General features: G+C 44.1%; 1 protein-coding gene across 2 annotated transcripts; it reads right to left on the minus strand.

Annotated features, from left to right (window-relative positions):
• Nucleotides 1-2,463: 2,463 nt before the first annotated feature.
• Nucleotides 2,464-25,389, minus strand: LOC134454223 (protein Smaug homolog 2). 2 transcript variants are annotated; one of them, XM_063205077.1, is made up of 14 exons: nt 24,786-25,389; nt 21,551-21,876; nt 19,634-19,811; nt 18,065-18,580; nt 16,990-17,253; nt 14,325-14,434; nt 13,466-13,552; nt 10,226-10,505; nt 9,926-10,011; nt 9,192-9,307; nt 8,342-8,537; nt 7,825-7,951; nt 7,224-7,307; nt 2,464-6,558 (listed from the first exon to the last, which is right to left on the minus strand). In XM_063205077.1, the coding sequence occupies exons 2-14, from the start codon at nt 21,566-21,568 to the stop codon at nt 6,530-6,532; spliced, it is 2,091 nt and encodes a 696-aa protein (XP_063061147.1). In that variant the 5' UTR covers nt 21,569-21,876; nt 24,786-25,389; the 3' UTR covers nt 2,464-6,529. The 2 variants fall into 2 exon arrangements, with proteins under 2 accessions (XP_063061147.1, XP_063061146.1); XM_063205076.1 differs by having other exon boundaries at nt 14,316-14,434.
• Between the last annotated feature and the right edge of the window lie 914 nt (nt 25,390-26,303).

Genomic DNA, 26,303 nt, shown 5'->3' on the forward strand with positions numbered 1-26,303 from the left:
CACTGAAAAATAGGCCTACTTACAGAACTGTACATCTAACTGGGCGGTCATGTGGTTTTGGGCATGGTTTTGAAAAAAACTGAATTCAGAAGAAGTCCTTCTTAGATTTTATTAATAATAATAATAATAATTATTATAATAACTCCCATTGTCGTTGTGGCATAGCACTCCACAGCACACTGCACACAACGAAATTGCATTTATGCCTCACCCGTGCAAGGGGGCAGCCCTCAATGGCGCCCCTGGGGAGCAGTGCGGCAGGACGGTACCATGCTCAGGGTACCTCAGTCATGGAGGAGGATGGGGGAGAGCACTGGTTGATTACTACCCCCACCAACCTGGCGGGTCGGGAGTCGAACCGGCAACCTTTGGGCTACAAGTCTGACGCTCTAACTGCTTACCCATGACTGTCCTTATTTACATTAAATCTGTGCTCTGGACGCAGGCTCACCAAAGTGACTGCAATGCTGTTTATTAATTAGGTTTATTGAATTGGCTGATGCAAATCCTATGGGTAAGAATGAGGAAGAGCCATGCCTCTGTCTCATCCTCTCTATATGTTTGTGTCTTCATCCCCCTCGCACGCACACGCACACACGCACGCACACACACGCAGGCACGCACGCACGCAGTAGGTCCTTCATGTGTACAGAATACATGTGTAGTCCGTGGAATCTCCTTCCTTACTCTGTACTGCTTTAATTTTGGATTGTCACCAGTATGGTAAAAATCAGACTGCGCGATCAGACAAAAATAATCAAGACGCCATCTTACACTTTGCAAAACATGAACAGTTTTTAATATCAGTTGGACCTCATTCATTGTATGTGTAGCATGGCAAGAATGTAAAAAAAAAAAGTTGGGCGGGGGAATAGGGAAGAGAAAAGTCAATATAGTAAATATGTTTCTACCATTCCTCTTGACTGATACAACGCCTTGCAGAAGACAGAGTAATTTATCAGCAGTATCACTGGAAATATCGTCTTACTTCCAGTCTTTGCAATGCAGGTACAGCACCCGTGTGACTTTCAGTCTCTGTAGCTTTTTACAGAGGTGTTGAACCCAAGTTCAGATAGTGAAAAACTCTGCTACAAATCTGAACACACCACGAACCTCCAAATCTGAATCAGCTGATTGCAATGAATATTCAAGACAGGTAAATCAGATATTCAAGTCGCCTGTATTAAGAAGGAAAATCCAGCAGGTTTTTTTTAACTGTCTGAACCGAGGATGGACATGTTCAGTTATTCGCCAGCAAGGAAGATAACAGAACATGCCCATTGGTCTTTGTGTAGCCTATAACAAAGACCTATGCCCTTTGTAAATGACAAGCAGACTGCGCTTACACATCACCCCTCTCTTCTCAGACACAACAAATCACAGTAATGGGTCAGTCTGAGGGTCAGAGAAGGACAGCCAGGCTCGACTGGTCTACTGAGACCACTGGCGGGGCCCCTTGTCCAAGCAGCAGCAGGAGGGGAGAAAAGGGTGGTGGGCATGTCCAATTGCCCAACAGCAAAACGGGTAAAAGGGGGGGATGGCAAAAAACATACAGTTTGGATTGGCCCTCTTGTTCCTCATGCCTGTGTAGAGCAGAGGACCTTGGTTTTATTTTAAAATTTCTATAACAGCCATTTTCATATAGGGTCCGCCTTCCCAGATGCTACATACAGTAGGCCTATTAAGAATTTATGGGCAGAAAAACCTGCTTCCAACCCTTGTTTTGTGTATCGGGTATTTTTTAAGTCTAGGGGTTCATCACGGAGCCACTGTAACCAGAAGAGACATTTTAAATGTCTAGTTACTATGGCCACACCACAGCAATCCTGTGGTGAGAAATACACCCTGGCTGGTCATTGGTTATCCATGAATGCATTACTTGATTTGAGAACAACTAATTGTATAAAAAAAATGACAGAAAAAGGCACAGCCTCATCACTATTTTTTTTTGTTCAGCTCAATTCCTCATATTTGCATGCAACAACAAATACAAACAAACAAATCAAGTCAAGATTCATGATGCCACCCTTCATTTACACAAAACAAATAGCCAAAAACACGAACAAGAAAAAAAAAATCATAGTTGATTTTACAGTCCTTTAGTCTATCAGTATTTCCACTCCACTGATGCCTTGTTACCTTCTTTATCCCTTTTGGTAAAGGGAACACTTCCTACAAACTCTTTGGAACTCTGGGATTTGATTTTTTATATATATATTTTTCACACTGACTTTTGAGAGATGTTCAGGCTTGAAAGTTTGATCGTTCCACAAGCAAGATGATAAAAATCACAAAATTGACTAAACTGGTTATTCCTGGGGGGGAAAAAAACCTCAAATGGAAATGTGAGATAAGATGGTATATGACTTACTTAGACAGGTAGCCTAAATATTGAATCCTGACATCTGATGGACAGACGCATCAGCCAATGATTAGGAAAGAATTCACACTGAACACAGCTGATTGGATGGCAGCATTCTGTTAAAAGTGTACATAATGCCTGCAATCATGGTTGAACATCCCACAAACCTGAAAAAATGAATGACATGTTGGCAAAAGAAAATGGGAATACGGAAATTAATTTTGAAATAAGGCGAATTAAGGAACATTATGTAGTTACAGTAGCTTGGAGATAGTTGTAAAAAATGTTTGGACAATAACCTTTAAAAAAAAAAAGCCAATAAGCTCTTCTCAAGTTTACAGCACACAGTTAATCAAATCAGGTTTTGCACAAAAGCCGTTCAGTAGGTGCTCTACACCCCCATGGCATGTGAGGCCCGCTCTTCCTTCTGCTTACTTAAGAAAATGTTCAAGTTCACAGCTGCAAACGTTTACAATATTTAACAAGAGAATAGAAATGTCCTCTATATGAAGATCTGTGACCTTTTGAAAGACTTTCTCTCCTCAAGGAACTCATCACTCTGCAACACTTCTAAGCAGCCAAATGTCTTAATTTAACAAGGTAAACAATTAGTGAATGAAATTAGGCTTTTTAAGAGAGTAACAATCATACACCAAGCACTCGTGTAAACACATGCAAACAGTACAGTACTACATTTGTCAAGATTTTCTCTCCCACAACTTGGTCCACATCATGATGCGATTTTTTGCCATTATGTAAAATGCACATTTCTGACAGTCGAATTGGGTTCGGGTGAGGTGTTGGTGCTTCATCTTCTAGAAGTTTCAATGTGTCATTTACGTGGGTAGGGGGGATAATTGTCGGAGCACCTTTTGGTCTCTCTGTGTGTGTAGAGGGGCGATATTACGTTTGGAAAAGAGGTGGGTTGCATGTGAGGTGAAAGTGACCCAGTGTCCCTGAGTGAATTTTAAGCTGATGATTTAAAAACAAGTGGCAACAGCATTCATGCACAAGGTCGATGAGTTATTTTCCCCACCAGCCGTCCCCATATTGTCCCAAATTGACGCACTCTTGCCCATGTTTAATGTTTTGTTTGTTAAGCAGAAATGAGAGGAAAAGACAACTGCTTCAGGTGATGGCAATGGTGGATTTCACAGTATGCGCGGTCTACATGAAAATGAGGCAAATTTGCGATGCCACATAGGCTGAAAGTGGGTGCTGCTGCTGAGGACTGTGGCCGCTAGTAGTAAAATGATATTGTGGCAACAACCGAATCTCCCTTATGCACAACAGCACTTCTCAGACCCATATTTATATTACAATGAATGGCCTGGGAAGTGGTGGATCACTGTTGGCATTTCTGGACAGACCTACTTGCCCTTGGCTAGACTGTATCAAGCCCTCTAGACTCCTTCTAGAAGCATAATCTTCTTCCACACTTCACTACACCAATCTCACACTACTATGTACTTGAAAACCAAAAAGGATTTTTCAAGATTACGTTGTGTAATGTGAAAGTGAATACTTTGGCTGGTGAATGAATGAAAGGGCAACCTGTACCTGAACATCCAGACAGCAGGCAGGCTTGAATTTAAAGAAGGGGCACCTTATATTAAAAGTTGACATAATAAAGCAGAGAAAGGACATGTTGTGATGGTAAGGATTCAGTAATAATCATATTCTGGTCAGACTTACACTTGACCTACTTGCAATAAAATTGCTAGCTTGCTAGCTTGTTAGCTTTCCATCAAACCAAATAATAGTTTGGCCATTTTCGAGAGATGTATGCAAGCACTGGATGAAAGGCAACTGACCTGTTGAAATCCAAGAGGAATGGTTTGACCAGAACATGTACAGCCCTGGTATTTTCCCACAAGATGACAAACCAAAAAGTGACCCATACACACTCTCTCTCCCCCTCTCCCTCACACACACGCACACAAACACAATGAAAAATGAACAAATGAGCGCAGATGAAGTGTATTTGGTAAATAACAAAGTTTTACTGGATAAACAGATCAGCCAAGGCCCTCTGAGGAAATATGGAAACCCTGTCTTTCTTTCTGTCTTCCCTGCCAAAAGAGGAATGAAGGAGGGATCCAAAAGAAAAAAAGAAAAACAAATAATAATAATAATATATAATAATAATAATAATTAAGACCAAATAAGTACTATACAAGCACCTCCACTCTTTTGCATGTTCCAGTGAAATGGCTTGCTTGAGACTGCACCTGAATAATGTTGAGTGTGAAGAGATGACAATGCAAGCATATTATAGGACCACCTTCATATGACGTGATTCATTAAATCTCCCAAAAACTGGCTTCTCTGGCGACTGGGACAGGGGACAGAGGACAGAGGAGGAGGAGGAGGAGGAGAAGGAGGAGGAGGAGGAGGAGGAGGAGGAAAAGAAAGGAGATAGGAAAAAGAGGACGGACAGACAGACAGACAGACATGGGGCTGGGAGTATCGCACTTGAAACTAGTTTTGCGTTTTACTAGAGTGCACTTGTCTCTTCACTTGTTTTTTTTTTTTACATCGTCCTAAATGGGTAGGTATGAGGTTTGAAGAAATGAAAGAAAATAATAAAAAATAAAAAAAGATGTCAACATGCTTTGATATCTCATTCCAAAACATCAACACGACATGAGTCCAGCTCTGAAAAAGAAATAACGGGGGGGAAAAAACAAAAAACAGAAAACAGAAAAAACAGTCACCCTGCCCCATGAACAAATAAACCAGGGAAAAAAAGACAAAAGCCTCCCATGCAAAGTCATCCACACCCCCTCTTGGCCTCATCTGGTTCGGGGCAGGAGGAAGAGGAAGATGAGGAAGAAGAATGGGATAGGTAGGGGGGTTTCACGAGAAAAAAAAGGCCAGTGCAACTCCCACTAGTGTACAAAGTTCCAGTCACCCCCCTAAAAAAAAACCTCCCCCAGGACCCCCAGAGGAGGGTTGACAAGGGAGGGGGGTGGGGGGCGAGTGAGAGCCAGCAGCCAGCTTTGGCCAAGACCTCAGGGGGCCAGCCCGAGAGGGCCGCACAGAACCCCTTGGCTCTTGTGAAAGATTCCTCATCACTTTTAGTTTGCGCGTTTTTGCAAGACAACTCTACCGTGGCGGGCTACAGAGGGAAGCAGCCAGCCAGCCATTCAGGTAGGCAGGCAGGCAGGCTTCAGAGCTGAAGACACAGCACTGTCCACACAGCTATTTTTTGAAGTGCATGTGTATAGATGTATATGTCAGTATTAATGGGCTCTGAATGGTACTGTTATCATTATTGGGAGGGGGTGGAGGGTTGGCTTGGGGTGATCACATTGAGGGGATGGGTCTGTGTGTTGCGTTTGGAGTTTGTGGAGGGATCGAGGAGAGTGATCTAGACTAAGAGCTTGGAAAATAGACCAGAGGTCTGCACACTGTGTGTGTGTGTGCGCGTGTGTGCGTGTCTATGATTTGGTTTGTCTGTACTTCTGTGCGTTTCTGTGAGTCATGCATGATGGTAGTGTTTGTGTGTGTGGGGTGGGAGGGTATCCAAGGAGTTTGGTGTGGGGGATGCATAAGGGGGCAGTGTTACTAAGCCTCCCATCCTGCCCAAGGACAAGAGCAGTAAAAAAAAAACAAAAAAAAAACAAGACCACAAGATCCCCCCCTACCCCTTTTAAAGACAGCACCAATCAATTGCAGAACCAAAAGGGAAATCCGAGGGGGCAGGTGGGCACACCTTGACCTGTTCCGTCTCAAGGTCACGGTCCAGCAAAATAAACTGAGCTGTTGCAATCATTAACTACCAACCCGCCCCACTACACCCCGCCCAACCCTGACCCCCTGCCCTCTAGCTCACACTCTCTTGTAATATAATAATCATTTGTATTCCACTTATAATAAACTTAGTTAAGTATAATAAAGTAGAAAAATATCAGATAACATATACACAGTTAGTTTGTCATTTTTTTTCTGTAGTGACTTGTTTTCTTTCCTTTTCTTTTTCCTTGCATCTCTTTTTTTCCATCTTTTTTTTTCTTTTGTTTTCGTTTTGACATAAGCATATACATATGTGCTGGACCACTCATGATTCAGGTACAAAATGTAACTGTTGCCGTTTGTGTGTGTGTGTGTGTGTGTGTGTTTTTGTTTTTCTCTTGGTTTTCTTTTCACTTGCATTTAGGGTTTTCATATTGTCGATGTTCTGTCCATTCCATCTGTTTGAGGGAAAGAGAGAGGAGAAAAAAAAGAAATCACTTTCACTTTTCATCGTCAATGTTGTTCTGTTGCTGTAATAGTCGGCCTAAAAGTTGCAATAGACGACCATCAGTGATTCCATGGAACAAATTCATATAATTGGCCAAGAAGTCTAAACAATAACGCTGACTACTTGTGTATTGATGTAACTAGTCTGAAGATAACCACAAAATGTAAGGGTGAGTTGGGGGCACGCACGCATTGGAGAATGCAAGAGACTGTTTGTGAAAGTGTAGTGCTGGACGATATGGATTTTTTTCTTCTAAATCAGGATTACTTTACATCACGATAAAAATATATATCACAATATACCACAATTAAGTTTGTTTTCAGTTATTCTCTTTATTTTCTGTTTACTGCGTCATGTTGCAAAACCATGTTTCTTGAAAATGTATCTTTTTATTCTTCTTTTTACAGTTATATGAACTTGGAGCATGTATAGTGACAACTCGAAATGTTATGAAATTATATTAAATTAGCTGTAATAATGCATACAATTAGTTTATCACAATAGAAGAGAAAAGGCACAATATACACTTTTCCATCACAATATGTATCGTCATATTGCCCAGCCCTATGTAAGTGTGTGTGTTGGTAAGTGTGTGTGTGTTCAGACAAAGCTCACCCCCTAAGGCGTGCTCCGTCATACTGAGGCAGAGAGACTCCAGTGTGGGGTTGATCTCCAGGTCTGTGCCTGGCACTTGGCATTCTAGAAAAGGGAGAGCAGTAGGGAGAGCGGGTCAGAAGACTGGGACAACACCACCACGAAACATATTGGAAAAATAAAATCCCATCAGTTACTCCCTTCACTTTCACACTACAGGAGTTAGCCAGTCGTAGTAAAAGCATGTACAGCATGTACAGTCCAACTGGGACACTCCCATGGTCATTGTGACACAGCACACTGCTCACAATTGCATTTATGCCTCGCCCCTGCTAAGGGGGCAGCCCAAAACGGTGGCCCCAGGGAGCTGTCCAGCGGGACAGTACCATGCTCAGGGTATCTAAGTCATGGAGCATTGGGCTCTATTAATCATTCATCATCTATCCGGCCATAGCATCCATCCATCCATCTAGATTTACCCCACTCACACATCCTTCCTTCCCCTTCCTCCACCCCTCAATCCAATTATGTTTCCCTTGTTATGAATCTATGCGTCACTCCCTCCCTCCCTCCAGCCATCCAGCCATCCATCCATCCATCCCTCCAGCCAGGGGAGAGTTACCTTGCTGCTGGAAGAGGAGCATGGTCTGAGGGGAGGTGTGTACGGGCAGCGAGTGGGTCCTCTGGACAGAGCTGCGGCTCTGGCTGGGCATGCTGTTGCTGCCTCCCGGGTTGGCAAACCACAGATTCTACACGGCACAGAGGAGAGGAGAGGAGAGGAGAGGAGAGGAGAGGAGCACAACAGTTACTCTGGTGTACTGTAGAGTAAAGGCACAAGGGATTGAAGCTTCCAAAAACATTCATGTACATCATTATTCCAATGTCCAATGTTTTAAACATTAAGAAAAAGTATATAAAAGACAAGTCAGTCAAACTGTGATTAAAACGCATTCTGGAGCGGCGTCCTCATCTCTAATTACAATGTAAAGACACATTATGACAGTTTATCAAAACCTTTGAAGTGCATTGTGTGCACAAATACCTGTGTGTCTCAGTGTGTCTCAGTGTGTGTGTGTGTGTGTGTGTGTGTGTGTGGCTAGTCTGTGCACGTGTGGCTGCGTGTGCATGTTTCACCCCACCTGTCGTCCCTGGCCGGGCAGCGCGGGGCTGGTGAGGGTGTGTCTTGGCGAGGCGCCCCCCATGCCCCCCGGGCTCAGGATGCCCATGCGGCCCGGCGGCATCCCCCTGGGGGGCATCTGGAACTGCCGCTGGCCCCGCCGGCCTAACGCGCCCACAGAGCCAGCTGTGGGGAGCGAGTTGGAGCCGTAAGCCCAGCTGGAAAACACAGAGGCAATGGGAGGGGAGAGAGATGGTTAAGTACAACCATAGAAAAAAAAAGACACCTGACACAGACCTTGTAAGTCGAAACTTTTTTCACAAAATCAAAACCCAGCAAGTGAACTTCTGCGGAGTGTGGATATTATTTGACTATTTGGCTGCTCTGTGCTTTCAGCTATGGCACAGACAGCTTAGTAGGTGTCTGGGATCCATTGAGTCGAAAAGTCACAGTGCTTTGTAAAATCCTGAATGAAGCAGAATTAAGGCGGGACAGATGTACAGCTGTTATTTCACACATGCAACGAAATAAAACTGGGACTTTTCAAGTAGGATTTTATACAGCAAAAAATGTGTGACTAGAATTGAGTGTGATCCCCTCACCCTTTCTGTCAGCACATGGGCAATGCACAACACACACACACACACACACACACACACACACACACACACACACACACACACGACACACACACACACACACACACACACACACACACACACACACACACACACACACACACACACACACACACACACACACACACACACACACGTTATATGAGAAAGAGGAAAGAGGAGAGCGTAAACCTTTTTTTATGCATACATGGACATGTTAAACATACGAGTAGCCAGTGTTGTGTGAGGCCTCACCCTTTCTGGCGGTACATGGGCATGTCCATCATGGCTTTCCTGGGGAAAAGGCGCAGTAGCTTCAGCACCTGCTGCTTCCAGGAGGCCAGCCTCTTCTTCTGCGTCTCCGTAAACGCCTGCCGGCGGGGCAGCAATTATGCACAAGTTAGTGCTCACATCATATCACACACTAAGTTGACACTTTTTTATGTCATTTTTTAAGTATTTTATGGCTTTAGCCTTTATTTGGATAGTGCAGTTCAGAGACACAGGAAAGTAGTGGGAGACGGAGATGGGCAAGAACTGGGAAACGGCCTAAGTCGCAATCGAACCTGGGTCCCCAATGTGCAATGTTGGCTGTATATGCACTGTGCCACATCAGTGACACTTCTATCCAAAGCCACTTAGTTATAGCAGTTATCAATATTAATAAATGTAATCATTTCCATTAATTTGAAGTGAAAGTGTGGGTGGTGATTCCTACCGTCTCGATTGTAACATCTGAAATAAATCATCATCATCAACATCAACCTTCTGATCCAAAAACTCACTCCCTAACCATTAGGCCACGGCTGCCCCACAGACGCCCCATAGCATCACACCACATCACATCATTTTATTAACTGGAAAGCACATGTTTTGATTATGTTCCTTGGAAGTACAGTAACAGGAAATAGAATGTCTTAAACCACCACTGTAGACAAGACAATATGCACTTGAAGCCAAAAGTTCGGGTTCAAGACACAGGTGCATACCTCGTGCGTCAAGCACTTCTCGATGAGTTGAAGGTAACAGCTGATGTTCTCCTCGTCTGGTCTGGACACTAAGAGCTGTGTGCACACTGAATCAAACATCACACACACAGACAAGCTCAGAAATAATAAACAAACAAGCAAACCCTTGTGTGACAATGGTCCAGAAATGTACACACTTTGAAATCTATGGTGGTCATCTCAGCTTTCTAAACCTTCAAACCTTAAGGTAAACTATTGGTAGCCGATGTGTCTAGTTTTGTAATGTACAACGCATTCGCTGTGCCAATTAACTGAACTGACCTTTGCCCATGACGCGGGTGAACTGGCCTGCGATGTCTCCGTCTCCGATAGGTGCCGAGGACGACTCGCTGTCACAGGCGGGCGAGCTGTTGGACTGGAAGCCGCCGACGCCCTCGCTCGACCCCTCCCCTTTCTCCTCCGCGCTGCCTTTGGTTGTCGAGGCGCCGTGGTCGGATTCCCGTGGCGTGCTGCACATGGGACCGTAGGCCTTGATGGGCGTGATGATGATCTGCTGCAGCTCCTGCAGCGCGTTACGCACGTTCCCACCCTCCAGAATGTCCTGGACAGACACACACATCATCACAAAAGGGATATTAGGCCTTACTGTGGCTTTAAAGGGTTTATGAAACGAAAACAAAGTAAAGGAATTTGACCATTTCCAGGACAGATTCTGAAAGTTCTAAGCCTTGTGAATAAAATGGGATATTGTCTGGGTGATATTTTGTCCTACAAGTCATGTTAAAACGTTCCCAAAAAGTGTTATGTTTGCTTTTTTTCGTGACATGCAAATTTTATGCAAATGATATGCGTGACATAGAAGGGGAGAGTTCACCTCATTCCACCTTGTTCAGATCAATGGCGGCTAGTACCAAAACAAAGCGCAGTGTCAAGCAGTGTGTTGCTGGAGGGCCGAACGGTGCCAGCTGCAAAAATGGCTACTTGACAGAAGGAATATCTTTGCACACGTTCCCTTCTGTGAAGAATGATGGAACTGTGGCCGACAAGGAGAAGGCTAAAACAAGCTAGGGCTCTGTGGATCCAATGCGTGGTTTTGAAGCAAGCTCGTGGTCACTGTTGTGCTCGGCACATTTCCACCCCTCGTGCTTCACCACAAATGTGGAGATCGCGGGCATGGTTGGACTGAAGAGAATGCTATTGCCTCAAGCAGTTCCAACAATTGACATCGCCGGCGTGCAGACTGAAACTGCCCCTGTAACTGCTCGGGCACGAAGACAGGTGAGTGCACTGCTTAGGCTACTCGTTTTACCTTGTCCATCTGCTTTGTATGTTGTTTTCAGGAAAGGGTAATGCACATTACATGCCAAACCGATGCGAATGCTCTCGGAATATGCACTTTTTGTTGATTGCCATTCAACTGGTCAATAAATTGGTTTTGGGAGGATATCCGCGCATCAGCGTGGTGCTCTCGGTCGAGGACAGCCAACTCACAGACTGGGCTACTGCTTAGCGAATAAACGGAGATGCACATAGCGTAGGCCTACTTTGAAGCATTGATTGTTTGTTTTTAGTATAGTGGTGCACGTGTGGCTGACGTTTGGACACACCTCGTCCTCAGAGTCAGGCTGAGGGACACGCGACGCCTGTGACTTTGAGCACAAAAAAATAATAATAATGATAAACACTAAAAATATGCTGAGGACTCAGGCTATCTAGGGTGTTTTTCCAACAGCCTAATACCTCCGTTTTTTCTCTAGTTGATGATATTTTTGCATGTAGCCTACATGCATTTCAATCACACTATATCGCGCAATTGAATCAAAATGCCCCCCATTTGTCAACAAATACACACGCCATGTCATCTTTGGGTCATGGCAAAGCGCCCTTAGCAACCGTAAGCATAAACAAAATGAACTGTCAGGCTATGTCAACAATCGTCACTTTGCCTGTCAGACATGTCACTTTCTGCAGATGTATCAGTGCCTCTGAAATAGATTTGTGCTGCTGTTTTTTTTTCTCATGAGGTTGGATGTGTGGTTTTTCGACACGCTGATGTTTGTATCAGAATTTTGGTTCCTTTATAAGATGTGGGTCCATCAAATATGTGTTGTTTTCTCAGATCGCCATACTAGCAAACCAGGGACTCTCCTCTTTGATGTCACAGCCCAGCTCATTAGTCAAACCAAATTTCACAGAATTCACACTTTGAGTTGCCATTTTCAGAAGTTCCTCCAGGATGATTGGGTTCAAAGTCTCATCGATGCTATCAGAAAAAACAAGGCTTTAATGTGAATGACCGTTTGTTTTCGTTTCATAAACCCTTTAACGCTGGGGCGCAGGGCTGTTGCATCTCTCTCTCCCAACTCACTTCCTATCACTCTCTCACTGTCCCATCATAAAATAAAGTCAATCTTAAAAAATAGTAATTAAAAAAAATGTTACAAAAGGGGACACTAACTTAAAGATATTTGAATTTTAATATTGTTTCAATGGGATTTTGTTTACAGTTTGTTTGTGGTGGTTGGTTGGTTAGTTTGCAAAATAACTGTTGCATGTTCCCAAACTCCAGGACGTCATAAGAAAGACATACCACAAGAGGGTGAATTATGTTAGCCTCGCGACGCCATCCTCTGTACTCCACCCAAAGATTTTGGCTCCGCACATCGTCTGGCAAAAGCCTCGAGCTCGGTTCTCTCAGTGTTTCGCCAATCAGCAAACAGTTGAGAATGGTGACGTAGAACTCACTCGCGAGCTCCGTTACTGATTGGTTAAGGTAACTATATTCACACTTTCCTTTTGTTATTTGTATGCTTTTGCGACGCGTTAACGTAACAGGCATGCTAATAAAGCAAAATATGGGTTTTCATTTGAGTTTGGAACTTCAATTAATTTAAATGATAGAGTAAGATCAGACCATCTCCCATCGTCCACGGAGACGGATTTCTCATGGCTTTTGCCAGACTGATTGACGGAGTCAACAGTCGGCTATTCGCCCAGGCTAGAATTATGTCCGTCCAGATATAGAACACTACATGGCGTGTTAGGTCAGTCTTTTGGTGTGGCCCAAACCTTGGGCATCGCCATCGAGGTCTGGCATCCTGTTATTCACAGATGGTGTTTTACCACCACCTACAGGATAATCTGCCTATTGCCTCATCAGATGAATTTAAAATGTAGTTAGTATGCAATCATTTCAGTAGCTTGTTTCCAGAATTCATGCTACTCCTTCACAAATATTACCTTTTTCATGAATACACTTACCACCACCATCAAATGAAAAGTATATTTTGACTGTGCAAAATTATACTTTTCATACATAAAAAGGAGGATGCAACATCCTACAAACTGTACCTTTGATTATAATCAGACAATTATCGGAGGAATCAACAATGAACAATGCTGCACTGCCACATGGAAATCTCATATTGGTATTCAATTGGCAACATCCACTAGCCAACTGAAGGCTTATTTAGGCCCCTCTTAGAAAGTTGGCAGGGGACGATAAAGTTACACAAGTCATGAAAAGCCCCAAATCTCTCTTACAATGTTAAAAATGCTCACCTTTTCTAAAGACTTCAGGAGACTTTGCCTCTCGCGTAGCTTTTGGATGCTCAGGGCAATCTTGTGCCTTGCTCCTTTGGTCACGTTCTAGGGAGAAACACACACACGCGCACGCGCACGCGCACGCGCACGCGCACGCGCACACGCACACGCACACGCACACGCACACGCACACGCACACACACACACACACACACACACACACACACACACACACACACAAACAGTGGAAGTGCGTACAATGAGACATGGATATTCATTCATGTGCAGACACATTTTATATACCGGTAAAAGGCCCAGCCACTATAGACCTTACGCATCTAAGAATCCTGGTCCTAACCTACGTTGACCTTATGACTCTACAATCTCTATCTATCTCTTCTTCCTCTGCCTTCCTGCTATTTATGCCTCTTCTCTATACCTCTCCTTTTAAATCCATTTCTAACAATTATGTTTTTTCCCATTTGTTAAGCACTTTGAGTTACATGTCTTGTATGACACAGTGCTATACAAGTACAATTATTATGTTAAAAAGAGTCTTACAATGGATTATTGATGTACTGATGCATTGTTAATGGGTATCTGAGATGTATGTGCAGTTTGCGTATGTGTGTGGTCTGAATTAGAGAGAGGGATCAAAGCATGTTTGCGATGTGAGCTTGAGACACACAGACAGACAGACAGATCGACCAACAGACAGAAAGATCGTCTGACAAACAGACAGACAGACAGAGAGCACGTCAGAAAGCGCGAGAGAGCATTTGTGTGTGTGTGTGTGTGTGTGTGTGTGTGTGTGTGTGTGTGTGTGTGTGTGTGTGTGTGTGTGTGTGTGTGTGCGTGCGTCCCACACCTGCCCCACCTGAGACTCCAGATGGTGCTCGGAGAGGGTCATCATCTCCTCATAGCTCATCTGGGAGAAGAGGGAGGCGTACTTGTGCAGACGCAGACTCTTCAGCCACGTGGGCACATCTGAAAAGGAGAACACAACGAAAAACCTCTCACCAACCCATACCAAACACATAAAAGGAAATGGTAAATTGACTGCATTTATATAGCACCTTTCCACTGCTTTGAGCACCTCACCTATTCACACACCGGTGGCAGTGGCTGCCACGCAGGGTAGCACCCTGCCACCAGGAGCAACTTGGTGTTAAGGATCTTGCTCAAGGACACGTTGATGGAATCAGGCAGAGCAGGGCTCGAACCTGCAACTCTCTGGTTGCCAAACTGCTCCTCTACCACCTGAGCTACCATCGCCCCATGCCTGCCTACCGGTCATTATTCCAACAAGTAATATGAAACGCATCTACCTTCTTTCATAATATATACAGTCCCAGGAAAAAGTTTGTACACCCTTTGAAATTTCTTACATTTCTGTCAAAATTCATCATAAAACATGGTCTGATCTTCCCGGAAATCTCAAGAAGGAACAACCAGAGTCTGCTTTAATTAATTCCACCCAAACATTTACATGTTATCATATTTTTATTGGTCATAAGGCCATAACATTCACAGGAGAGCAGGGCATAAGTAAGTACACCCTTGCATTAAGTAGGTTTTAACCCTCAGTTAGTTGCAATATCATCAACCAGACTTGTCCTGTAGTTGCAGATCAGATTAACAAAACAATCTGTTTGTATCTTGTCTCCCTCTTCTTTAGAGAACTGCCTCTCGTCAGCAAGGTTTGTGGGATGTCTGGAGTGCATAGCTTTCTTGACTTCATGCCATATAATCTCAATTTTTTTTTGTCAGGGCTTTGACTGGGCTATTTCAGAATGTGTATTTCATTATTATGAAGCCATTCTAAAGTCGATTTGCTTCTAAAGTTTGGGTTGTTGTCACATTTCAGGACCCATACTCTTGTGTGCTTCAACTGTGTGACAGACTTCCTCACGTTTTTTCTGTAAAATATCACAATAAATTTGAGTTCATTGTTCCACTGATAATAGCAAACTGTCAAGGGCCTGAGGCAGCAAGGAAGCCGCATATAATGATGCTCCCGCCACCATACTCAGAAGAGGAGATGTAACCAAGAATAGCTAAAAATGGGATTAATTCTGCCAATCTAAAATGAATGGGGTTTCTGACCAAAAAAATATTGCTGCACCTTTGAAGTTTGCGAAAAAAAACATTTATATGCTTCATAGAATTACTGCAAAATATTCTGTAGACCAACGTTGAAACCAAAGTTGAATTGTTCAGGGGAACACACAATGTCATGTTTGGAGGAGAACTGGAGAACCACACCTTCACCAACACATCATCTCCACCTTTGAGTATGGTGGCGGGAGCATCATTATATGTGGCTACCTTCCTGCCTCAGGCCCTTTTCAGTTTGCTATTATCAGTGGAACAATGAACTCAGAAGTTTATCGAGATATTTTACAGAAAAAAGTGAGATAGTCTGTCAAACAGTTGAAGCACACAAGAGTATGGGTCCTGAAATGTGACAACAACCCAAACTTTAGAAGCAAATCGACTTTAGAATGGCTTCATAATAATGAAATACACATTCTGGAATAGCCCAGTCAAAGCCCTGACAAAAAACAATTGAGATTATATGGCATGAAGTCAAGAAAGCTATGCACTCCAGACATCCCACAAACCTTGCTGACGAGAGGCAGTTTTCTAAAGAAGAGGGAGACCAGATACATCCAGATTGTTTTGTTAATCTGATCTGCAACTACAGGAAACATCTGGTTGAGGTTATTGTGACTAACGTAGGGTTAAAACTTATTGAATGCTATGGGTGTACTTACTTATGCCTTGCTGTCCTGTGAATGTTTACATCTTATGGCCAATGAAAATATGAAAACTTGTAAATGTTGGGGTTGAATTAGTTAAAGCAGACTCTGGTTGTTCCTTCTTGTGATTTTCGGGAAGATCAGACCATGTTTTATGACCAATTTTAACAGAAAGGTAAGAAATTTCAAAGGGTGTACAAACTTTTTCTTGGGACTGTATTTTTTTTTTCTTAAGTATTTTTTTGGGGCTTTTTAAGCCTTTATTGGTTTTTGTGAGACAGGATAGTGGAGAAGAGACAGGAAGTGAGCTGGGAGAGTGAGATGGGGAAGGACCGGCAAAGGACCCGGACCGGGAATCGAACCCGGGTCGGCCAAGTGGTAAGTGTGTGCCCTACCATATCAGCCACGGTAGGGCCCCTTTCATAATAATTTAACAGATCTGCCACGTTTACATGCTGTTTTGACGACAAAGTAGACCTTATTCGGGCCACACAATGTATGTAGAATAGCCACAGTATGAACGCAGGTCAGTCACTAGTTAGAGGACTTCACAGCACTGACAGCATTTTGGTGAGCTTGAGAAATAGCTTGTATAGCTTGTTGTGGTGTGTGTTAGTGTGATTTATTAAGGACACATGGCCACCGGTGTGTGTGTGTGTGTGTGTGTGTGTGTGTGTGTGTGTGTGTGTGTGTGTGTGTGTGTGTGTGTGTGTGTGTGTGTGTGTGTGTGTGTGTGTGTGTGTGTGTGGGCACGCGTGTGTGGGCACGCCTCTCTCAGACCTTTCATGCCGCTGCCATCCTCCTGGAAGGTGTTGCGTGCGGAGCCCTGCTCCTCGGTCTGCTCGCTGCCGGAGGATGCCACGCTGCTCTGGGGAGAGAGGGGCGCATGTTCAGGGCCCCCGGGGCCTCCTCCCCGGCCGCCCAGCTGGCCCGGCTGCTGCTCGTCCGAGGGGCTCAGCCAGTCGGAGCCGCACCCGGGACCACTGGAGGGGATCAGGGACATGGAGCGCTTCAGGGGGCTGGGCTGCAGTTGCGACACCATACCTGAACGAAATATGGACAAAAAATATAATGCATTAATAAGGCTGTAACGATAAACACAACTCACGACTTTCGAGTTTCACATCACGATTTTTGACCTACGGTTCAATAAAACCCACGATTTTTTTAATGCATCTTTTAAAATTAATTCATTTACTTTTTCACATTTGCCAGCATTATAAAATAAAATGATGCATTAAAAACTATGATGTTTACAGGTCGATTAGCCTACAAGATGCTACTAATGATTAATTAATAATATTGATATGAAGCAGTATCACATAACATCATGTGGAGATTTCTAGACCGAAGGATAACAGAACTTTGAAAGAGCGTCTTACAATAATGCCTTCTTGCATCATGCATCTTGCAGAGTGTGTATTGAGATTTCTTGGTTCGATACAACATTGTTATAGCCCAAATAATTAAGTTATGTTAGACAAAAATGTTACCTTCATGGAACCAAGGCTACAATTGTGCCGACAGGACCCAACTAAGGACATTGATACTGAACACTTCAGTGGCTATTACTACACACAGTCCAGATACGGAAGATATCGTCTGATAACTATGCATATATGATAATGAAATACAATAGAATACAATTAAAAACATCAGCATGCTATAAGCCAGCCATGGCAATCCAACCAGTAGTCAAAAAAAACTCAACTAGTGATTGGGTTGTGCAGAGTATTGTCACCATTCTGTGGCACTCCCAACGTAAATGACAAGAAAAAAAACGCTCACAAGTGACAAGACAAGTCACCTCAAATGTCGTTGCACCCTAGCCCTCCCTCCCTCCTCACCCACTGACCTGCGCTATTGATGGGCGAGGGCAGCCCTCCTCCAGGACTATGGAAGGGCAGGTGTCCGTTCTGGCCCGGCGGCGAGCTGCAAGACGAAGACGAGCCGCCCAGGCCCAGCTGCTGCTGCCCGTGTTGGTCATGCCAGATGTGGGCCGCGTCCTGCACCTCCGGGGGGCACGCCCACTCGTCCGAGCCCTGGCGCAGGTGGCTGTAGTGGGACTGCGGCTGCTGTGGCGGGGGCGGGGGCGGCCGGGCCGAGAGGTGCTCCTCCAGGTGGTTGAGCCACATGGCCAGGGAGGTGCGGTCGTCCAGCGTGGTGGCCGGGTGGATGAGGGCGTAGGACAGCAGCTGCCGGCTCTCCTCCACAAACAGGCTGCTCTCGATGGTGTGGCTCAGCACCTTCTGCAGCAGACGCATGTACTCGCACTTGGCCTCGCTGTTGCGCGGCTGCAGCAGCGGCAGGTGCGACAGCAGCAGCGACACCGCCTTCTCCTTGGGCTCCTGGTGCCACTGGCTCACGATGGCTGCAGACCGGGGGAGGAGAGGAAGAGGTCAAGTTAAAATTTGTTTGTATAGTACAAGATCATACTCCACTGCAGATCTCAATGAGCTTAAATCAATGTCCATAAAATACAATGATGATAATAACAATAATAATTCAAAAGGTAATTAATTCTAGGTTGGGCCTGAAAAAAAGGTAAAAACCAATGCTAAAATATGAACAACAACCAAGTAGAGAGGAGAAGGAGGGGAAAGCAGAGAAGGGATGACAGAAAAGGAAGAGTGAAGGTCAGACAAGAAATAAGGAATAAAAAAAAGAAACAACAAGAGGAGGGGAATAGTCAGGTGATGAGTTAAGCAGATTAGATAAAAGGTAGTGAGAGGACCGGCCTTTGGGAAAGAAAAAAAAATCAAACAAAGAGGTTGCTCAAAACGGCATACTTAAATAGAACCATTAGAGCAAAGAAATAATGGTGATGAATGTTCACAATGAGTATTTTTATGAGGACACCCTGTCTCTCAGCAAAAACAAAGCAAAAAAATCACTGAGTGTTAGGAATGCATTTCCTAAATGCTGAGTACAAACCAAAGTCCTAAAAATAAATGTATATATCCACACTTTTTGTCTTTTTTGCCTTCAGCTCTGTGTGATTTCCACTCCCAGTGCTGAACTAGGGGTAATATGCTGCCAAATCTTTCTGGAGTTCAATGAGTTCACAAAACTAATGTGCTATCCAGTTTTCTTTCTTTCTTTCATTCATTCACTCAATCACTCATTCGTTCTAGTGTTCCTGATGAGGGCTCTACAGTTCTCCGGGGGGAGCTAGGGAGCCCTCAGGGGGCATTGGGAAGAAGACAGCAGAGAGGGGGTGCTCAGTTGCCATTGGGGGGCATTAGTATAATTACTTTTTTACTACTATGGGGGAATTGGCAGGCTTGTGATGAGATCAAGGGGGCTTTGGAAGGCTTATGATGATGTCCAGTGGGCGTTGAAAACCAACGACTCATTCAACTCATTCTCTGTCCAGTCAGCCAGTATGTAGTGTGTGTGTGTGTGTGTGTGATATGCCCTATACCTGCATTGTTGGCCTCAGCCTCCAGCACCTGGATCTCGGTGCAGTCGGCCAGCCAGTGCTCCAGGCAGATGTGGAGGAAGCGTGCCTGCGTGCGGGAGACACGCTTCAGCAGCGACAGGAGCGCCACCGTTTGCTCGCACTCGTTCCACGCCTTGAACCAGTCCGTCAGAATGCCCACCTGGCACAAACAATAATAACAGAAATCAGATATGGTAACCTAGACCCCTGGCCAAGGCTAGATGCATGATTAGCACCCCCAGAAGACAACTCGCGTGCAAACACAAAAATACAGACAGAGGTTTTACTCATGTGTGGCTGTATGCAAAGGTGTGCTAGATGCTTAATTTGGTGCGCAATGCATATTGTATGTATTTGTGCATGTTGCTGTGACACCTTGATTTCCTTCGGGGTCAATAAATTAACTCTACAGTCATGGTCATTGCAATACCTGGCCCGACCTCAGGTAATAATGATTGTAATTGTATTGCTGTTTAAACACAGCTCGTACAATTGTCAATTATACAGCTAAAAGTGCTTTGAACGGTTTGACAGAAACAGAGAATTGGAATTTTTTTTTACATATCAAGTCTGTGTCCCCTCGAAGCAGCAGGCGTGAGGTAGGACATTCCACCGCTCACAAACAACGCCCGTCATTCAACAGAAGCACAACAGCACCAAGCTAATAATTTTTTACTCAAGTGTAGGACTGATCAAAACGATGAAATACACTTAGGATATATGTTGCCATATATGACCAGTCGTTTTTGACCGATGTTGTGTACCACAATTCGAACTGGACGATAGCATTGGAAATCGAAATAGTGTTTCACTGATGAGTGGATCATGTCCTCCTGTTATTAACGACATATGTCAGCACCTGTCAGCCATGCCTGACCCTGACCGTGACCTCCTCAGCGGAAGCGTAACTCATCCACCAGGTCTTGATTTACTACACTGCCTAATAGTGCATTCCATTTTGTAGCTGGAGGTCAGTTCGCAGAGCGAACTGTTGCATGCTTACTCAAGCAGGAAGTAAAAACGACAAACACAACCTTTGTCTTATTTGGAAAACAGCACTGGACCCTACATATTCACAATGCAAGATGATTGTACAGTTCGCAGTAAAAGAATATTGAATGAGTGCAGAAATAATTTACATTGGTAGGTTATTGCGTTTGGGGTTGCCGTCAGCCTCGTAAACAAGTGTTGTTTTAGTCAATACTATGTCCTACTAAGGTTACTGTGTTTGGTGTATCAAGTGTCAATCCAAGGTTGGGAAATGGAACACATCCAAAACAGTGTGTGTGTGTGATTTCAGCATCTCAATGCAGCATTTTCACCAAATATTTTACAGGGTGCCCCTCTGTTATCTTTGGTTTGTTCTGCATTTTTCCTTCATCTAGCACTCTAGAGAATTCATCATCCACTGTCAAAAACTGGGGAAGAGGTGTAGCGTATATATGCTGCAGTATCCCAGATTCTATTGAAATACTCCAGGCAGCATTGCCAGAAACAGATATTTGGGCAGATGCACGGCTGTGATAGCCGGGATACACTGGAAGGCTGGCATTGTTAGATCAGTGGTACTCAAAGTGGGGCATGGGGACCCATGGGGAAGAAGGGATTCTTGCCATGGTCTCTGCTACATTAGGGGTCCCTAGACTAAAACAGTTTGAGAACCCCTATGTTCAATCACTGTATGCAACTTGGGGAAAAAACCCAACGTGAACAAAAAGCTCAGTGCTTCTTGCTCAACAAAAATGTTAACGCCAGTAATAACCATCATTTCAGTTCATCATTTAGTGACCTGTTTGCTTAGACACTCACACAAGCACAACCTACAATAATAAAACACAATGACCCTCCATGTCAACGTAAATGCAACAACACGTTTCCTCCTCCTGTAACTTAACTGACCTGGTCTCGGAACATCATGACTGGTCCCTGTCTCGGGAACGGGCCGAGGCTGAATGAGGGAGGACAGTACTGCAAGTGAGGGGTGGCTCACAGCTCGAGTGCAGTGTGTTAAACAGGGGCGGGGGGGGACACAGGGAGGAAGGAAGGGAGGGGTGAGGGAGGGGGGAAAAGTGTCTTCTTCACTCAGGAGGCCAGGGTCTTCTGGTGACCCTTCTGGCAGACGTGGTTTTCTCTGACTCTTGTCTTGTGTGAAGGGGGAGGAGAGGAGTCCTCTCTGGGCAGGTGGATAGGCCCCTCACATGGTTCAGGCTGGAGCGAGGTACCAGCTGGAGGAGAGAGGGAGAGAGAGGAAGAGAAGAAAAATGGACAGATTTAGTTGGATGGCTCGCAACATGACATTACATTAAGTTACACTTACGCCTTCATTCAGAGTCTGTCAAAGACTGTCAGTTACTTGGGTATAAGGTGTTGTCTACAGCCAAGTAAAATGTAGGGCTAGATGTCCCACTCATGGACCCGCCATAAACTTCCAATGCCAAGATAGACTTCCTAACTATTAGGCCACTGCTGGCTCATGATGATGAATGCCTCAGCCTTCTTGAATACAACAAACATCAACTCATGAAGTTCCTGACACTGAGAGAGTTTCAAGGGATGCAAACAGAAATAGCAGAGCCTGATCTGAGGTACCACCACATCAACACCGTTTACCCAACCAAAAAGCATGCCGTGTGAGGTTTCCTCATATCCCTTTTTAATGCTTTCCTTTTTACTGTATAAATCTTTCCTTCCGCTACGGGCTTCCCCCGTGGAGCCCACAGTTTATTCAGTTTATTCTGCATAGTTATGGTTTAGCGTCAACAGCTCTACGAACTGAGGTTTATTCTCTCTTACGCAAACGTCTGTAAAAATTCTTGGCTTACAGAAAAGGGCAGGCTCAGAATGTCTGAAAGAAACAGAAAGAGGGTGCAATTGATTTGATTGGTTTTGGTGATGAAAATGTATGTAAATATGGATACACAAGGAGTATCTAAAAAATCCTTTGGGCATGTGAAAATGACACATAAAAATACTAGTTTCAAAAACACAACATCTACTCTACAATGTACACAGTCATCATATGTCCACGAATAAGTCCAAGACCAAGATTTCTCTCCAGCGATTATCATCCGATGACCTGAACAGCATTTTAGTAAAAGCAAACCTACGAAAACGATTTGTTGTTGGGGCCTAAGGGCACATATTCCCCCACCTGAGACAACTTGGCTGAGATATGCAACCGATATTTACTGATGGTTGCATCATTAAAGACAGTACACTGCTGCCTGCCAGTGCTGCTGCTGCAGCGTCTGTGTTGGGCCGGCGAGAGGCTCCGAGGGATGATTGTGCTGAGACACATCTCTCTTATTCAGGTCAGCTTATCATAATACTGAGCTCCGATAATCAGCTTCATCTCACTACCCGATGTGCGGTGTCTTTTCTGCCAACACCAGCACTCTGCACCTATTAAGATTACAAGAGTACAAGGCGCTGACTGACTCTAGTCTCCTCAGTCCTCCTCACTTCCAATTGTTCTCTTCTTCAGCAGCTGATGAAACCATGTGGCAATGGCTTTGGTACATGCATGCCTAATTGAAGCTGCTGAGTGTGTGGATACTGTATAGAGTGCAAATGCAGATCAAAGTTGATAGCCATGTGTAGCGCACGCGTATAATGCATCATGTGCAGTCCAACTCGAGTGACTGTGTGCATGTGTGCGTTTTGCTCACCCTACAATTCACAGACACACTGACCAAAACATCCACGTTAAAGCCACTTCACATCTGGGAAAGTGACATTTGTCTGGAATCCCTACCACATATAAAATTACTTCCAAGTGTCTAGATTATGATTTATGCTAACCAAAGAGCAAAGTAGATGATTATAATGGTTTTGAGATGCTCAATTACTGCACCACAGCCAAGACACAGACATCTACAATAAGGCACTACTTCTTCTACAGGCCATCATCAAGATTTTGCACAAACTGCACCTGAAAAGAGCTCTACTCAGTCACGAGAAATAGAAAACAGCTGCCATTGTAACAGCAAAGGACAGATATCATACCACACATACGGTATATGTGAATTTTGTACGCAACCACCATTTGCATTGCATTTCTATAATGCAAGATTCCATCTGTGGCCAAAGGAAAATGCATCGGGAAGATGCTGTCAAGTAGTGTCAGCTGATGCTGTGCAGTAAGCAGACCACCTAAACGCAAGTGTAGTTACATCTATATAGCTCCAATTACTCAAGGGGTGATAGTAAATGGTCTATCAGAAGGTTTGTGGTTTAGCTAAATGATACATAACACCTAAATAACAGGGATGCAGTGCATCATTTTGGGTAGCTGGCTAACGCAGACAGTTACCATCAGGTAGTTAGCAATGCGTTCAAGACTATAGCTTTTATCTCAACCAGTTTCAACTAACACCGGGCGCATCGGAACTGCCATTACTATAACAGCGTGTGTTTTAGAAATGGCGAATGCCAGTGAATGTTCATTAGGACAAGGGGATTCTTGTCAAGCTTTGTTTAACAGACTGGCGGCGTCGCTAGCCGGTGCGTGCCACGAAAGCTTGCTGGCTTAGTTAGCTGGCTAAAGTTAGCCATCAGCTGAGGACTGGGTAGAAAAGAAAAATAGCAGTATGTATTTAGCATATATTGTTTGTATCGCAGAATACTGCACCTAAATTACAAAAGAATGCATACACTGCATTTCTCAGTGTTATTCCCTGAACAATGCCCACCAAGGCACAATAAGTAAATACCGGTTTCTGATTTGCATGCAAATGACGAATAGCTAGTAAAAGTAGCCAGTGCCTGCTAGCTTTGTCTAACCTAGTCAGCTATTGAAACAAATGACAGAACTGACAGATTGTTAACAACATGCGGGTTCAGACGAAATTGTGAAGTAGATAAGTCTGTAGAGTAACCATTAACAAAATTATATATTTACTAAATAATATAATGTATTTATACAGCTGGGTAACTGCTAGCTACCCCATACAACAATATCGCTGCTATGTCTAGCATTTGTTATGACAATTCAGACATATCGCCAGCTGTTATCTGGTCCAGCATACGCTCGTGATAAATACATACGAACGTGCAGTAAGAGAATAATGTTAATTGGCATGTAAAATCATAACCATAACACTAAACATCAATGATATTTGAACCCAAAACTTACCTTCGGTGACGTCTGGGCTCACGGATCCAGGGTGCGTCTATCCTCAGTCTACCGGGAGGCGCTGGTCACCTAGCTAGTCCACCCTTTGCTAGCTATCTTTCGAGGCCTTTATTTAGATTCTTGCCACTTGCCTTTCCCAGTGGTGGATGAAAAGGATTCAGGATTCGTATTGTTTTTCGCTAGCGATGCTGGTGGTGGTGGCTTGATGTCCTTGTTCCAAACAGGCGTTCGATAATTTTCTTGAGCCACTGCTTACTCCCGCTTAGATGTCGTTCAATTTCACACAGGTTTGTAGATTTGCTCAATTTTTTTCTTCATTTGTCACGTTTTAAAAATATATGGCTCGGGCTAGCAGCTACGGCTAGCTAACGGATTCAAGCGAGCAAAATAGCTAAAGTTACACCTCGCCCCTATTTCCAAGGCAAGAAAAACAAGCGTTGGGGAAGATTATGAGCAAAAATGTCCTTGAATATAAAGGTAAGAACAGTATCCGAAGACGAAAAGTATAGTAACATAAAAATGTTAGTGATATATTACGTGTATTTTAGCATAGAAAAATATACAGAATCTACAAAATCAACCCCGCTTGGAACATGACGTAGGACGTTGCGTGACGCCAAAACGTAAAGAGACGGAAAGTGAAAACTTGCGCCCCCCAGAGATGGATGGATGGATGGATGGATGGATGGATGGATGGATGGATGGATGGATGGATGGATAGATAGATAGATAGATAGATAGATAGATAGATAGATAGATAGATAGATAGATAGATAGATTTTTATTGAGGTTTTTTTTCCATTTCATGAGAATTTTACACCCGATGAAATTAAACCTCTAACGTGAGCAGTTAAAATAAACTTGAATTATATAGAATTTGAAGTAGGCCTAGTTGTGATAAATCTGAATTCTGAACAAAACTTTGCCGTAGGCCTATAAAATCGTCTGATCTGACCACTGGGTGGCAACAGTTGGAGAAAGCACAGCAGTGTTTAATGCAACATTCCTCTATTTCAGTGGTTCTCAACCTTTTTTGAACAAACACCCCATGAATCCCATCCTAAACATTTCAATGCCCCCTTGACCTCAAGCCTTCCAACGCCCCCTTACTATTAAACCTTTTAAAACTATTTAAACTACTAATAGGCTCACTGACAAGCACCGCACCCACTCAACTGTATCCTTCTCAATGCCCCCCTAGGGCTCCCCAACTCCCCCTGGGGGGGCTGTACCACCTCCGTTGGAAAACACTACTCTATTTTGTGTTCAGCCCTCCCCTGTCCCCACCAGCCACCGTGGTAATATAAAGGCTACTGTGGCATTAGCCACAAAGAAGTGGCACCGTCTGGGAATGGCAGCCTGTTCTGAAGAAAGCTTCTCTGGTTGTTGACAGTGAGCAAATGACGGCCGGCATTGTCCATGTCTGCAGTTTGTTCCTCTGTCCTTGCTCCATCAACTCGCAGCCCATCTTAACAGTCAGCACCGGGAATCTTTCGCTATCTGACAGCCAGCCCATCA

This window comes from Engraulis encrasicolus, chromosome 8, assembly GCF_034702125.1.
Source record: "Engraulis encrasicolus isolate BLACKSEA-1 chromosome 8, IST_EnEncr_1.0, whole genome shotgun sequence".
NCBI lineage: Eukaryota > Metazoa > Chordata > Actinopteri > Clupeiformes > Engraulidae > Engraulis > Engraulis encrasicolus.